The sequence below is a fragment of the Mytilus edulis genome, chromosome 7 (genome assembly GCF_963676685.1).
Source record: "Mytilus edulis chromosome 7, xbMytEdul2.2, whole genome shotgun sequence".
NCBI lineage: Eukaryota > Metazoa > Mollusca > Bivalvia > Mytilida > Mytilidae > Mytilus > Mytilus edulis.
The window spans coordinates 8,409,117-8,425,750 of NC_092350.1; the positions used below are offsets into that span (position 1 = coordinate 8,409,117).

The 16,634-nt window shown below is 31.5% G+C and overlaps 1 protein-coding gene across 1 annotated transcript; it reads right to left on the minus strand.

Annotated features, from left to right (window-relative positions):
- Positions 1 to 5,840: 5,840 nt before the first annotated feature.
- On the minus strand, positions 5,841 to 10,929 carry LOC139529855 (uncharacterized). The gene is made up of 2 exons (XM_071325795.1): positions 10,829 to 10,929; positions 5,841 to 9,127 (listed from the first exon to the last, which is right to left on the minus strand). Exon 2 carries the CDS (start codon positions 8,439 to 8,441, stop codon positions 5,991 to 5,993), a length of 2,451 nt encoding a protein of 816 aa, XP_071181896.1. The 5' UTR covers positions 8,442 to 9,127; positions 10,829 to 10,929; the 3' UTR covers positions 5,841 to 5,990.
- Positions 10,930 to 16,634: the final 5,705 nt, after the last annotated feature.

The window sequence follows — 16,634 nt, forward strand, 5'->3', positions numbered from 1 at the left end:
GAAATAAAAAATTCACATGTTGTATAAACAAAACTGTTAGGGTATTATTTAAAATTTAACACAGTAAACTAAATACAGCTTTGTCTGTCCACCCATTTGACTTAGAAAACACCCGTAAACCCCCATTTCAAGGCAATTTTACCTCAAACGTGCTTTCTGTGTCTCAATCCATTCCGAATAGTCCATGTTTACAATGTATGAACTGGTTTATTAATAACTTTTAAAAATGAAAGTACAATAAGGTCACGAGTGCACATGTAGTTTCCCTAAATAGGTGTAATACCACCATTGATTTTTCCCTATTAGTCTTTGTTAAATTGGTACTTTAAAAAAAAATGTACAGAATTTACCTTTATTTCAACCAAAGAAATACTTTGCATGAATAAAGTTTAATCCTTTCCAGTGCTACAGTGAAAATTTCACACTACATTTCATTGCATATAAGAAAGTAACCTGCACCGGAAGTAAACAATCACATTTTTACCAGGTTATTTACTGGTTACCTGCTTTGGCAACTATGTAACCTTAACTTTCCAAAATATTTTATAAGACCATCAAATAAAAAAAGAATGATGCTTTCAGACACCCAACATACATGTTTATGACTCAGAAAAATTTAAGTGCATTGAAATGCAGGGTTAATTTTCTACAACTGTCAAATTCAAGGGAATATTTTTTTAGACCTACTTTCGTATGCAACCGGATGTGGCGTATCATCATTTGGTGGTATTACACCTTTTATACCATTTTTTGTTTAATTTATAAATGCCATTTTCATTTAATTTAAAACTTCTTTATGCAAAAATATTGTCCATTGTTTCCTTCCGCCCAACCTAACTCAATCCTGCTTTCCTAATCTCAAACATTTAATTGCATTATAATATAATAAGGGGATTGCAACCAAACATAACAAATACATATGTCTCTAAAGTGCATCTTAGAATGCTTTTAAACGACCAAAGTCAAATTAAACCTTCTATCGGGGTACAAAAATAAATCGAATAGACATTATAGAAAGTGCTTTGAAAGCATATTCTATCTTTACAGTTTTCCGTATTTTTAAAGGGCTAATCGTCCACATTATCACCAAATCAGCTAGACCAATTATTCATATAGAACACTATCGTGCACAAGGTCATGTCAATGACTCCTTTACACTAAACCTATTGGATGTTGGATGTGTAATGATAGATAATTTAGTCTGAGATACATGATTTTCTTATTAGTTGTTATTAGCTTTGAATTAGCTGTCATTTACTGCAAGTTCTGGATATGTACTTATTGTCTTTGTGTTGTTCGGATGTACAAGTACCCGGCCATGTCCACTCTGTGTTTTTTGTTAGATGCATTTCTATTTGTATCCTTTTGATGAGTTAAGCCTTTTTCGAGTTCTCTCATTGATAATCATACGACATCTTATCATTTTTATAGCTGTTGTATTCTGCAAACCATGTTCTAGTCAATTTTTTGGTTTTTTCATACACGATGTTTGTTTACTATAAACTAGCATGCGAAAGATGGGTACAATGAGTGCGTAAAATCATATATATGATCGGAGTTTAGTGTGGTGTTCATTTCCCTGAACTAGCATACGTTATTGGTTAAGATCAGCGTAAGCCCGCTTTCTGATGCGGCATTTCTCGCTGCGTTGAAAACCCATTGGTGGCATTGAGTTTTGTGTCCTTCTCAATTGTCGGATTGTTGTCTATTTGAAATATTCCCAGTATCGATTCTCTTACTACCTCTTACTTCAATTCACTTTGATTTTGCCATTTGATTAGGGACTTTCCTTTTTGAATTGTCTTTTGAGTTCAGTTTTTATGTGATTTTACTTTTTGCTAAAGGTTTGCGAGTTGTTTTTAGTTCGGTCAGTTTTTTCCCCACACTTTATTTTATTTGTCTTTTATTCCTAAAATGTTTATTCTATCGCCGTCTTTGTTGAAAAAAGTTCTACAAACATTGACTGACCAGAGCAGTAAATCTTAGTTTGATATATTTCAAATTGAAGCACATGTACATTGTCTACTGACTACTTACAACGAGTGTAAATCTTTTTATCAGTAAACATCTAATACATTGAACGGTATAAGTACTGATTTTCTATCAATAAATGCTTAAGATAAACTAGTTGACCTGTAAATACTTAATGAATTAATTTCTATTGGTACAATATACCATAACTGTAAAATGCGAATGAACCTCTTTTGTGTCGTTGGGATACACATGCTATATCAAACTTGTGTAAATACTTGTGTATAATAAATCAATATATACACAAAGAAAAAAGGATATTGTGTTTGAAGATTTTATATAGTGTAAACGAATGATTCAGTACTATTTATCTTTTTCACTTATCAACGGTGATTTTTTTTTTAATATAAGGAAGAGGGGTCTTTGAATTATGTCTGCCTTGTTCAACTTAACAACATTGGTGTTACATGCTCTACTGTTTAACAAAAAAAATGAATCAGTGAGGACAGGTTTCTAAATATTCCTTTCAAATTCTATTGTGTTCTACTTACTGGTATTCTCATAAACTAGTCAGGACTTATTGTAAAAGAGTTTAAGAAAATAAACAAGAAAATTTGGTAAGATTGTAAATGATGTTTATAAATTAAAGTAAACAATTATAGGTTTAAGTACGGCCTTCAACACGGAGCCTTGGCTCACACCAAACAACAATCTATATACTTATAAGCGTAATGATTACCTTTATGGATTGTAGAAATTTATTCGTAATACATGTATTCTTGGATAGGCAACCTTCCTTTTTGTAATTCGTGACAACTGTTTAAAATCGTTATAACAAAATGATAATTCGAGGCGTGGTTATAATCTCAACTAATTTGATATACGAATTCAATCTGTTAAAATGATATGACAAATTCGTATTTTACGATTGTAATCTGCTATCTGTAATTACAAAAAGAGAATTTTAATTCGTAATTTCAAATGGCAAAAACTGTTGCTACTAATTTCGGATAATCGATTTTTAAGAATTTAATCTGTTTCAACGAATTCTTTAATTCGTGTTTACGATTAAAAAATACATTTTTGGGAAGTTATAAACAGGGCTTCCGCATCATGCATTACATCACTCTGTAAAAACAAATTTAATCCGTGGTCACGAATTATATATTATGCACTTGGTAATAAATTATATCTAACGATTATAAGGTACAGAAAATGAAAAGAAATGTATTCATTGCGGTTTTCAGAACACTAATGGAATGGATATAACTGCATCAGATAGGCATTTCGGCAGTGATGTCACAGGTCAATTTTTTTTTGACATACACAAGAATTGCGGACAGCTCAGCTGGATGGCCTTATCAACTATCCCACAGAGAGCAGTTATCATTGAATTTTGTTTAACGTTATTGTCTACGGGGAATTATGACCACTAGTTAGATAAACGAATACTTTGCCTATACTATATATATCATATAAAATTAACAAATTATAAAGATTGCACCATTTTTCTAGCTTTAAAATGGTGTAATAAAATTCTCTTTATCTTGAAATTTACGGGTGTCCTCATCGTGTTGAACGTTGGGTCATCTTCTGGTTGATTATATAGCAAATACGAGGTATACATATGTACTAAAAAAATCATATTTAATTCATTTTTTATTGTAAATTAAATTAATACGTTATACAATATCGGCAAAAAGTTTTCCTATCAAATGGTATAAAAATCATCATTTTAAAATAATGTTTACTGGTGTCCCTATGCTTTTAAAAGTGGAAATTCGTATATTTTTTTGTTATACAACGTATATTCAGACAACTAGGATTGACCGTATTCAAAGACGAATTGTGGTTGGTGTTATAAGTTGAACTCTCCATTTCTGATGTGAATTTCCCTTTTTTTTTACATCCATTATTTAAAATATCTAGTTATGTTGATATTTACTGGTGTCCCTATCATGTTGAACGTTGAGTTCTCTTCTGGTTGTTTTATGTTAAATTATGAGGTATACATGTCTTATAAAAAAATCATATTAAATTCTTTTTTTATTGTTAATCAAATTAACAAGTTATAAAGTATTGGCAATTAATTTTCCTATCAAATGGTGTAAGAATCGTTATTTTAAAATAATGTTAACTGGTGTCCCTTAGCATTTGAAAGTGAAATTTTATTATTTATGACTACAACGTATATTCATGCAACTGACATTTGCCGTCTTCAAAGACAAATTGTTGCTGGTGTTATCATTGAAGTAAATCACTGCCATGGTGCTATTTATTTGAATTATCATTTTCCATCATTATACATATATATAGTTAGGATTTAACTAATACATTAATTTCTGTTATACAAGAAAGGTTTTTAAACATCAAAATTGCGTAGTGTACGTGTTTCTGTTGGCATCTTAAAGAGGGACAATTTTAAAGAAGCTCTGTCTAATTTATCTTGAATGGTTTCCTTCCTTCCTTCATTTATTTAATTGTTTAGTATAAGTAGTATTCATGAAAATCGTTGAATGACGAAAAACATCGAAGTTCCTTTTAAAGAAAGCTATACATAATTATCGATCTCAACTAACAAATAAATACGAAGGTGACAATATTTACATAGTATATAATCGTCCCATGGGGCCACGACAAATCCTTTCCGGTGCTATATCATCATTCAATACCATATGTTTCTATTTTATCTTATCATGGAAGTATTGTATTTAAAATAGAGTATTTCACGCACAGGCGTTTGTTGGGTGCCCCCTTTTTTGTGGTTAATTTATTATTGAAACTAAATTGGGATACGTTGAAAAATGAACAAATATTTCAAATTAGATTTAAAAAAAGGGTTGTCTACTTAACAAACACCTGACTTCTATGTATCGCTTTTCGTTTATGTATTTTGTTTCTGTTTTGAATACTTTTTGTGTTTTTGTTTACAGACAGAGGTTGTTTCAGTACTCCATTAATCTGTAGGTTTTTTGTTTGCTTGGTTGTTGTCAATCTTCCTAAATCACAACATGTTTTTGTCGGGATTTACACATTTAATTAGCATGCACTCATAAATACTGGTTGTTTTTTTTCCTAAACAATATTGAATTTTCTGTTCCGAGTATAGTTTGTAAAATTATACATTCGATTCTCTTTATTTAACCACTGCATAAAGAGGAAATCCTTTTTTGAGGTAACATACTTTGATTATATCACTGTAGGGTTAGTTTCGTCCAGTTACATATTTGTTTTTCGTTCATTTTTTGTGTACATAAATTAGGCTGTTAGATTTCTCGTTAAACATTTGTCATTTTGGGACCTCTTATAGCTGACTATATGCGGTATGAGCTTTGTTCATTGTTGAAGGCCGTAATGTGACCTATAGTTGTAAACTTATGTGTCATTTGGTCTCTTGTGGAGACTTGTCTCAAAGGCAATCATACCACATCTCCTTTTTTATATCTAAAGTTGTGTCATATTTTTTTTTTTTTTTGTAAACTGTTTTGTTATAAATCAGGTCGTTAGTTTTCTCATTTGAATTAATGATTGATTCAAATTTTTCATGTCGGGACCTTTTATTGCCGATCCGAAGATACGCTATTAATTTTTCTCATGGTTGAAGGCCGAACCTTTGCCTATGATTGCTTAGATCCATTGAACTGGAGGATGATTAATTGTCTCATTGGCAATCTTACCACATTTTTTTTATATATATACAGCAGCAATATGTTGAAGCTTTCAAGTTAACTAAAAAATCATTTCCTGTACCAAACACAGTCTATATTCTGTCGTCATTGACATATCCAATGTACGTTCATATTAAAAAAAACTTAAAGCACTTGGTAACACATTCAATTAAAAACAAACAAGAAATGAGTCTGGATTATTAATTTTACTTCTCTTTACTGAATTTAAAAGGTATAGAACTGCACATTCATACTAATATAGAAAAATGCACAATTCAAACCTGTTTATACATTTGTTATAAATAAAGTATACAGAAATAACAATGGATACATAGCTATAAATCAAATCATTTACACATTCAATGACAAAATTAGACTTAACAGCTTTTCCCTTTTCCTCAACTTTGTATTTACACCGTTACTTTTCAAATACAATTTAAGTTCATGGTCTGTCATATTTGTAAAATCAACAGATGATTTATTATAGATATCTGCTTCTGAAATTTCTTCTAATATTAACCTTCGTTTCACTGACCTAGAGTTTTTAAGGTCATTAGTCCACCAATTGGAACTTTTTTCATAAGCCCTTTTTTCCCTTTCTAAATTATTGGTATGTCCAAATTCAAGACGTTTTCTTGTAACTAGAGCGCTAACAGCTGAGTCCCATTTGTTACTTTTTTTCTGGTGAATTTGCTTAACTATATCGTTATTTTTTTCTAATCCTTGTCCAGAAAACATCTTTAATGGTCCAAAATGTGAAGCAAAGAAAGGGACGTGATACACGAGACAATGCATATAAGGAGTGACATTATGCAAATTATACCCTTTTCTACAAAGTTTACCAATGTTCAAAAAATTTTCTAACCATAATTTTGCTTTTTCAAATATAACTTCTCCGCTGTCTGTGGTATCATTAACATACTTATAAAGAACATAAAAATCTTCCCAAAGTTTGATAACTGAGTGTTTTGAGTTTTCAAAAATAACACCATCTTCAGAAGCTAATTTTGATGGAAGGTGATTCAAAAGCTTGACTTTTTCTGTCCCGGACAAACTCGTCCATTCTATTTCCCCTGCCTTGTTATGCCACATATGAAATGAAACCCCACAACTCTGTAACAATTCAGTCAATTTTTTCAAATTTATTGGGATTATGCGTCTCATTTTTGAATCATCATCCATTTCAAGTGCGTCGTCAATCAAGTTCCTCAATAAAACATCAGTTATTCTGAGCATCAAGTGAAGCTCATCCGGAACATAATGATTGACAGGCAAAGATATTAAAGGCATATGTTTACAACCATAGCTTTTTTTGAAATTACTGTCTAACATGTCTTCAATGTTTCTACCTATGCTAGGATTATGATAATAATCCCAGGGACGAGTTAAATCTGATCGTCCTTCTTTGTTAACTTTGCACCATGGGCAAGCATATTCACCCGTTGCACCACATAATCCTAATAACAGCTGAATAAATTTCATATCGGCGCTGACAAAATATTCAACATTTAGTGTTTTTTCTCCAATATGCCATTTTCTCTTAGACAAAACACTATTAAATTGATCAAAAATAGGTTTACAACATTTTTTTAAGTTATCATAAGTCTCAGAGCATTCTACAATAGCAAATGTGTGTTGCTCTTGAAAAGACAAAGATCCATTTATTGACATATTAGAAATGGAAAAAATTACAAAATTTGAAATTCTACTAACTTTGGTGCCATCGCCCGAAAATTTGATTTTTATATCATTTACATCACTATGTTTAACAGTATGTCTTTCCAACAATTTTTCAATCTCTGAATTCAAATTTATCATGGCACCTGGAACATTTCCCGGTAACCTTTCAATTTCGACCATTTTATTTAGTTCATTTTTACATTGAATTAGTAAATAGGAACGTGGCAAATCATCATGAATCATTGTGAACTCATGATAGGCTGCATCACTTATGCAAAACCTATCCAGCAAAAACACTAGTTTTTTAATTTTTTCTTTATCCTCTTCTGACATTGATGTAAAATGTGACACGTCGCTTTTCTCCTTTTCTTGAAGACGGATAGAAATATTTTCGCCCTTTTTGCTGGTCATTGTTAATGACTTTGGTGTAAGACCAAACGTTTCGGCAAACCACAAGGCTCTCTGTGCCTCAGTTTCAAGCTTTTTTAATGTTCTCTGTCGTGTTTTTGGCTTTAAAGTATCTATATCTATATCCTTCTCAGTCTGTACGTTTGGCAACTGAGATTCAAGCTTTTGAATATAATTAGCTAGGTAGGAATTCTTTTCCTGAAGAGCATATATGTCCAAGTTTTGTTCGCTAATGATATTTGCCATCTCATTCTCTTTGCTTAGTTTTTCGCTTAGGACTCTGCACTTCTTTTCAAGCTCAATTTTCTTCTCGTCTAATTTACAAAGTTTTATTTCATAACACCTAACATCTAGCAGTTCTGACTTAAAAATCGAAACAACTGTACACTTTGATAATAAATTAATTCTTTGTCTTCCTTTAACTGAACCTATTTCTGCTAAAATTTTGTAACTTAAAAATCTTAATCTTTTGTTCAATCTTTCACTTTCAATAAACTGAACAAAATCGATTTGACTATTTAGTATTTCCACATAGGAAAAAGAGTATTTGTCAGCAGTTTCATTTAGCTGTTTCAAAAATCTATAAGTGAATTGTATACTAATAGCTACTTCTGTTTCATTTACTGCTGATTTGTTTGTAAATGCTGGATTTTCAGCTACTTTGATATTATCTTTGAACTTAAGATCATTCAATGGTGAAAAATAATCAGACATAATGACATAAAAATTGAAAAAATATGAAAAAAAAATTATGTACAAATAATATATATATCAAATGTTTTAAATACTACGCATGCCTTTAATATTATATACCACGCACTATTTACGTATATATGTATTAACCAAAATGAGTGTCAAATAATAAAACTGATAAAAATGCATTAAGACTTTTGAGTTTTTTTCGAATGGAAAGCACCTATTTAGTTTAAGCTACAGAAAACAACACCCGTCGATGACGTTATTCTTAGTCTTTCTACTAAATTTCTCTGTTTCTTAAGAACACCATTTACGGGCACAAAATCATCTTTGTTTCGTATTGCATGTGATATTCTTACGGGGAACTTAAGTCCAATGCCAACGCCGTTATTTCTAAAAATTTGATCCCAATGCTCTCTCAAGTTGAGTTTTCCAAAATCATCTTTCATTGCCAATATTTCACCCGTTGTCCCAAATACAAATCTATACAATTCTGAAGGGAATGTAACTGAAAACACACCATTACGGGAATTTAGTCTCTTTCTGATCCCTTCTTCCAGCAATTTCGAGTAAAAGTCTATCGATTCCTCTGTAACTGTTGGTTTGTTAAATTCCTCAATCACTTCTTTTGGTAGATGTTGAATTGGTTCCCAGGTACACTCATCAAAACCATATCCCTGCCATTTAACAAGATAGAGTGGTCCCTACAACATAATGACTTCAATAATGAATCAAATCAAAATCTTGCGGTATTTAAATGTTTACCCCCTCCCCCCCCCCCAAAAAAAAACCCAACCCCACGCTACCTTTATACCCTTTTTATACATCTACGTTCAACATGATTACCTACATTAAAATGTCAAAAAGTTTGATAAATGCAATGAAAAACCACAGGACCGTTTGAATGACAATATTTAACCCCCTTTCCATCCCGATAACTGAAGTTAAACAAAAAATCCTTAGATTTCTTTGAAAATGTAACAAGCAAACGATTAAGATACATAGCACACACATCATCGTCTCACGTTTTGACTTTTAACCGAAAAAAGTGGACCCGTCGTTTTATGTAGTAACTGTCTCATCATAGTAAACTTTTAAGAAATAGTAATTTATAAAAGCATTATCAATCTTAATATCAAAGCAATTTCATCTTATTTTGCATCTTACAGTAATTCTACCGGGGACAAACAGAATAAAAAGGAGTATTTGACAAAGGGGTTATTCAAAGTTGTTTTAACCAGATCATCAAACTCGAGGACTTTCGTTTAACTTATAAATATGCTTTTTTTGCATTGTACTACATTTTTTAACGTGACATGAAAGTTATTTGTTTATCCTTTATAAGAAATAACGAATTTTTCGACACGCAGTATAAGTTAAAAAGTAAAACAACTTTAATATAGAGTCAGGGATTTGTATAGTAAGTTTAAAATTAAAGAAATCTGAAAGTTCATCAACAAATAAAAAAAAGACTCACCGTGGTAAAAATAGAAATATTCAATTTCTGGAAATGAAGGAATAGTCTCGCCAAAAGAGGTTACTTAGCTGCCACAAATATGCATGAGAGCCTGAGGTTTTATTTACTGATATCTATGTCTTATTTAAGGTAGTAAATTATGTAAATTTTATGTTCCTAGAGGACAGGAAATATTAAATTTAATCCACAGGTATTTATGATTTTACGTTTTACCTACATCCAATAAAAAGCATGGAGTATACATCTGGCATTATACAATGTCATTTTCGAATACATGTGAACTACCCCTATTAAAAAAAAATCTAAATTGACAGCAATGTACGTACATCTTGTCATTTTTATGATACACCTTTTTGTAGCTTAATTCTTTTTTTCTTTTTTAAACGACCTTTAACCAGATAATTTGACAATACTTAGAAACATTTGCAATTTAATTTGCATTTTTAAAGTTTAAACATTAGGGAATAATTTAACAAAAAAGACACAATAAAAATTGAGGCCCTCAACATTTAATTGGCAGTACACTATTTTTCATATGAAAACCAGGATTTACATTATAATTCATTCATTGTCTAAACTTTTCCGAAATAATGTTTTTTTTATATACATTACATTATCTAATTAATACTCCTGCTTTATGTTGAAAGGATAATGTATATTGGTTGAATTTTCCATATAACTTAATTAGAAAGAAATATACAAGGATAGATCAGTTTGCCTCCAGTTTTCAAAGGTTTCTTATTTTGAACTTGTTTAAATGAAAAACACCGAAAAAAATTTGTTTGGACTATTTTAAAATCAACTTCTGTAGATGCGGTTTCAGTGAGATTTCTTACAAAAAGAAAATGTATACTTAATCAAGGGGGGAATCGATCAACAGATTTACATACATTATAAATATAGGGTATATATAATAACATAAACGTACCTCTTTTGAACCATTTTTAACAGAAATTATTCTTTCTACATCGTAAAGGGCTGGCAAAACTTTTCTTTTTTTAATTATTTCTTTTCTGTCGGCAATTTCTCCATCATTCATCTGTTTATAGTCTAAGCGGGGTTTCTTCCTTAAATCCATTGCGTCCGAAATTATCGTATAACTGCTAATATTATTAATTACGATAAAGTCATAACGGCAAAGTGACATCTATTGGCGGGGTGTTCGTTGATGGGAGTTATCTTTTCTTATCTACTGATCACCAGACGATAAGAACAAGATGGGAACCAGTATAGAAAAGTTTCACGAGTTATCTCGCCTTGAAATGTCCGTTATTCTTGTACATGAGTTCTGAAGTGCTGACCAAACCCCAAAATCGGACAAGGAATCAAATCAAGAGCATGACGTCCCTTTATTCATAATGATTTTTTTTTAAACTTCAAAAAGAAGGTTTTTTAAAACAAGAAACATTTATAACCTTAACCGTAAACATTTATGAATAGACATTTAAAATACCTTCTTAATGAAACTACAGTCAGAAAACAAAAGTGAGTTCCCGCACATTAAATGTCCCATCATTACAACTAAAATCATTTTTTTTCTCAAAACAAACATTACCAAGTAACTACACATCTGATTTATAGGAAATAAATACCATAAAATGTAGAAATGTTTAAAATTTAATTGTTTACTATGCCATGATTTACCATGATGTAATTCAGACTCATTGTAATTTTCTGACGAGGTGAACACAAAGAAAAATATTTCTTGAAATGTTTGCTATGTTTTTTTACCAAATTAAAATCGATTTTGTAAATATAAATATAAAATGAAAATTAAACATAACATTACATATACATTTGATACGTGCGAAGTGCTTTTTTGGCTTTACAATAAAAAGAACGTCAAATCAAAGATGAAAGTTAATGTTGTACCGGTATAAATACTTAAAGACGAATTGAACACACGGTTGACTCTAAAACCTCTTACCTAAAATATTAATTTTGATCACTCAGTTATTTAAGCGATAAGGCACACTTTATAATAGAATGACAGAAAAATATAGTTACAGTTTCATGTAACCTTCGATTTGTAATATGAAGTTTTCTCCCTCCCCTCTTTGGATTTGACGAACTTCCTCGTTATGAATCTTTGTTTGAATTTATATCCATAAAGTATAATATTTGACGAACTTCCTCGTTAGAAGATTTATGAATCTTTGGTTTTTAATTTATATCTTCGTAGATTTGTATAGATAATTTATTTGAAGTTCTCTTTTATATTCCATATAGATCTGCGATTGGATAATGCTTTAAACTTCTAGCGTATAAAACTTATACACGCAAAGCACATGTTTTAGGTCTATGTTTTATTTTATGATGAATTGGTTGATAGCTGTTTTTCTCATCAATTCTTTGTTGGTTTTATTTCCACAAAATTCAAGGTAGGATATTTAAGTCGTGTAAATCTATTAAGATATTAGAGTAGATCGCGTTGATAGGACATTTTAGCTAAAAATAAATTCGGACGTTTTAGCGCCAAATTATAATCCGTTCTAGCGCAAAATTTTAACCTATTTGAGCGAAAAAAGAAACTATCAATGCCCATTTTAGCGCAAATATTTTACCCATTTTATGATGATTAATGAATAATTTTGATAGAATAAAGACAGCATAATTTGAAAAAGAAAATTATTTCAATTAAAAGACAGCATTGAAAGACTAAAAGGTTAAATCAAATTTTATTTGGAATCTATATCACAGAGAACGTACATAATGGACTCTTGATATACCCGGTAAAACACTGTTCATGAAATTGCAGTAGTATAGGATCTTTCCTTTTTCTTTATCTTGCGGTGCACATTCGTCTGTGCTTCGCATTTTATGGGGACGAAGTCCCCAATAACAGTAGAAAATTCAATAAAAAAAAAATACGGGAACATTTCCCGAATTTTTCATTGTACTAATGAACTCAAAATCGTTCAAATTTTTTTTGTCGTGTTTTGAAATCCCGGACCCGCGCAGAAATGTACAATGTACTTCCTTTTTCCGGTCTCGTTTGTATGAAATTTTGAGTAAAATATATATTTATCAGTCTAGTATAAAATAGGAAGGAACGTGCAATACCAATTTCATTTTTGATAATTCCTTGATATGAAAAAACGTTACCTGATGATAGCGTTTCTTTGTTTACATTGCATATGACGTCATAATTTAAATAACGTCACAACTAAAATCCCTAACAACAGAACCAAAATCGGAAACGCTACGGTATTTCCTTTTTTTTTTTTTTAACAATTATTTAAGTTACAAAAAAATAATTCATACAGACTTCGTCCCCATTTACAGGTAATGCCTGCCTCATATTAACATATGTTACTGTTCGCAATAGGATGATAGTATAGAGAAAACGTAAATGGCTGGGTGACAACCTTAAAATAACATTTATTTCGATGATGAATCAAATTGAGCATATACACATCTTAAATATCACGTCAGCATAAGTTATTTTAGTACGGTGAATATTATTCAACCAGGTAAGTTTTTGCTAAAATGGGTCTTCGAAAATACAGGTGAACGGATAAATCCTGCCCTAAAGTGGCCCTTATGTCTGAGCTAAAATATCCCCTAGTGGGCCACAGACCACAATAAATTCCTCTAGTAGTTCTTTATAACGTTTTGTTGCATTCAAATATCCCTGTTTTGTTTTTTTATCAAATTTGTTGTGTGTGTAATGTACAGTACAAGTCCAAAAATATATCGAACTATCAGAAAAATTGCATGTTTACATCATATAAATATTAGCTAATACACAGCCATACTATAAAACACGGCCGACACTCGGCTAACCGAGAGTTTGGTCGGTTAATCTATATTGAGTATGCGGCTATATCGGCGGTTGGTCTGTTAATCGGGTTGGTTATACGTCTGTTAAGAGTAAAACTCACAATTTAATGTTAAACTCTGTTAAATATACAGATTTTTGCCATATTATGAGAACCACATCAAAAAAAGAAAAGTGTCTGACAAAATGATATCTATCATAGAACATTTTCCACCAGTAAAAAAAATGCATAGCCTGCGCAGTTTTAAGTAAAACGAAAAGGCGTCTCGCAAGTATGTGGTTTTTATGCTTGTACACATAGCAATATTTTAGATAAAAGGCCAAAAAACATTTTTATATATGATTTAAAGGACACAAAATAGTACTTTGGTTCTAAAAAAATAATTGTCATTGATAAATATTTTATAATTGTTATATAAGTTGAGTAATACCACATTTTAATGAATATTAGGGGAATACAGTCTGTTAATGGGTTGGACAATTTAAATCGTGTCAGTTAAGAGTTATTTAGCCACGACAATAGTCTTACTACCTTTAGTTTATATTTTCACATTGAAAAAAATGAGATGTACTTGTGACGAAAAAAATACAATACGGTGCAACAGTATCCTTATAGAAAGAGAACTTTTATTTTAATTTTATTTCTTTGCATTTCATTGAAGGGTGTGTCACTTCAATATAGCGTTATATGGACTGATTGGCCGCTCGAATTCGCACGAATTTATTATTTACGCCAAGTTATCAATCAGCCTTATTTTTTTTTGTCTGTTCAAAGTCTGTTACATCTATGAATCTGTCATGTGTTGCAATGCAGCTGGTTAAATTCCATGCGTTTTCTTTGAAATATTAAGGCTTTTCTACCTCCGGAATAGATTACCTTATGCCGGCGTCACACATTGGCGTATAGACCGGCGTGCACCAAACGTACAGAGAAAATTGACAAAGTCGGTATACGTTAGTTGCATGCCATAGGAACGCTTAGCAATAGTTCAAAGCGCGTTGCATAAGTTTTAGTACGTCGAAATACAAAGATAAAATTGAGAAAGGAAATGGGGAATGTTTCAAAGCGACAACAACCCGACCATAGAGCAGGCCAAGGCCACCAATGGGTCTTCAATGTAGAGAGAAACTCCCGCACCCGTAGGCGTCCTTCAGCTGGCCCCTTAAAAGATATGTATACTAGATCACACAAGACTAACAAAGGCCAGAGGCTCCTGACTTGGGACAGGCGCAAAATTGCGGCGGGGATAAACATGTTTATGAGATATCAACCCTCCCCCTATTCCTCTAGCCAATGAAGGAAAGTAAATACGCTTGATGAACGCTACAATCACAGGAATTTTGTATGCAGCATAAAAAAACATACAACATACGCCAACATACGTTTCTAGTACGCCCAATACACGCTTAAAGCTTAAAGCACACGTTACAAATATGATTGACAGGTTAAATGCATCCAAAATTACTAGCGTATTGGCAGCGTAAATGATGTTGAACACGCCAGTGCTATACGCTGATGTGTGACGCCGGTATTAGTTGTGTTTCCTCAATGCTTTTCAACTTCGTATTTTATTTGGCCTTTTAAACATTTTTTTCGTCACTGATGAGTTTTTCGTAGACGAAACGCGTGTCTGGCGTAAATATAAGGCGTAAATATAAAATTTCAATCCTGGTATCTATGAGGAGTTTATTTCCGGTATGTATTGTCTTTTGAAATTAATATTACTTTGATATTACACTTTTTGAAACCATTTCTATCAATTTTCAGATTCCATTGTCTAAACTTATGTTTCATTTTTCATGTGTTGTTTCCATATATTCTAGCCACTAATCTTGAGTCTATCCCTTTATTCAGATAACACCCCATATAGCAATTAAATTATGCTTGTAATGTCATTCATAACTCTTAACAGACCAATTAACAGACCGAGTTTTATACATCCGACCCATTAACAGACCACATTTTTATTAAAAATTGATTTATGTCACCAAAATACAGTTTTTCGTGTAGATTTTTTACATATTGATGTTAATATGGTAAACAAACATAATGCCTGTCTTTTTTCGATGTTCAAAATATTGCATGCAAGTAAACTCAACCAACTTGTCATTTTTGTGTACATTTTGTGTGTGTAAAATGTGTATAAATTTACTGATGAGTAACTCGCCTTTTCATTTTATAGATCGTTTATTGAAGCTAGAAAAAAAATAATTACACCACTGGATTCAGTACTCCAAATTGTTTTGTCAGACATGAATAGTTTTTATGATGTAAATATAATTAAAATGTTATACAATGAAACATACTGACCTTGCAATGATTTTCTCGATAACACCTGATTAACAGACTTTAGCCAACCCGATTAACAGACCAACCGCCGATATAGCCGCATACTCAATATAGATTAACCGACCAAACTCTCGGTTAGCCGAGTGTCGGCCGTGTAAAAGATGTCCCGAAAACTGTAAATATAACCTTTTCGCACCTGGCCTATTCACTCTTTCTATATCAAAATCAGTTAAAATAAAACATCCAAAACTTTATTTCAGCTTTCTTCTTTCATTTTCACCACATAAAAACTCAGAAATGTATGAGTAAAGGAAAGAAAAAAAAACTTTAATTAAAGGGAACTATATTCGTTAAAATATAAAACAACACGTTTAATAATTTATTGCGTCCGAAGCGCTTTTCTGGATTTACCTTCATCAGGAACGCTCAAAGCCAAACATTTGAAATCCGAAGATGTATAAGTACCGAAAATCGTTGAAGAGCTATATGTTAAAAATATCTAAAATAAATAGCAAAATTCATCTAAAGCCAACTTTGCCTGAGGGAGTTGAAACCTTAGTTTCATAATAATTTCAAAATTTATAAACGGACAATTTTAGTAAAGTTTGTTTAATCATGTCAGTACTTAATTGTGGCATGGAGCCAGTAAATGTTAAGTTAAGA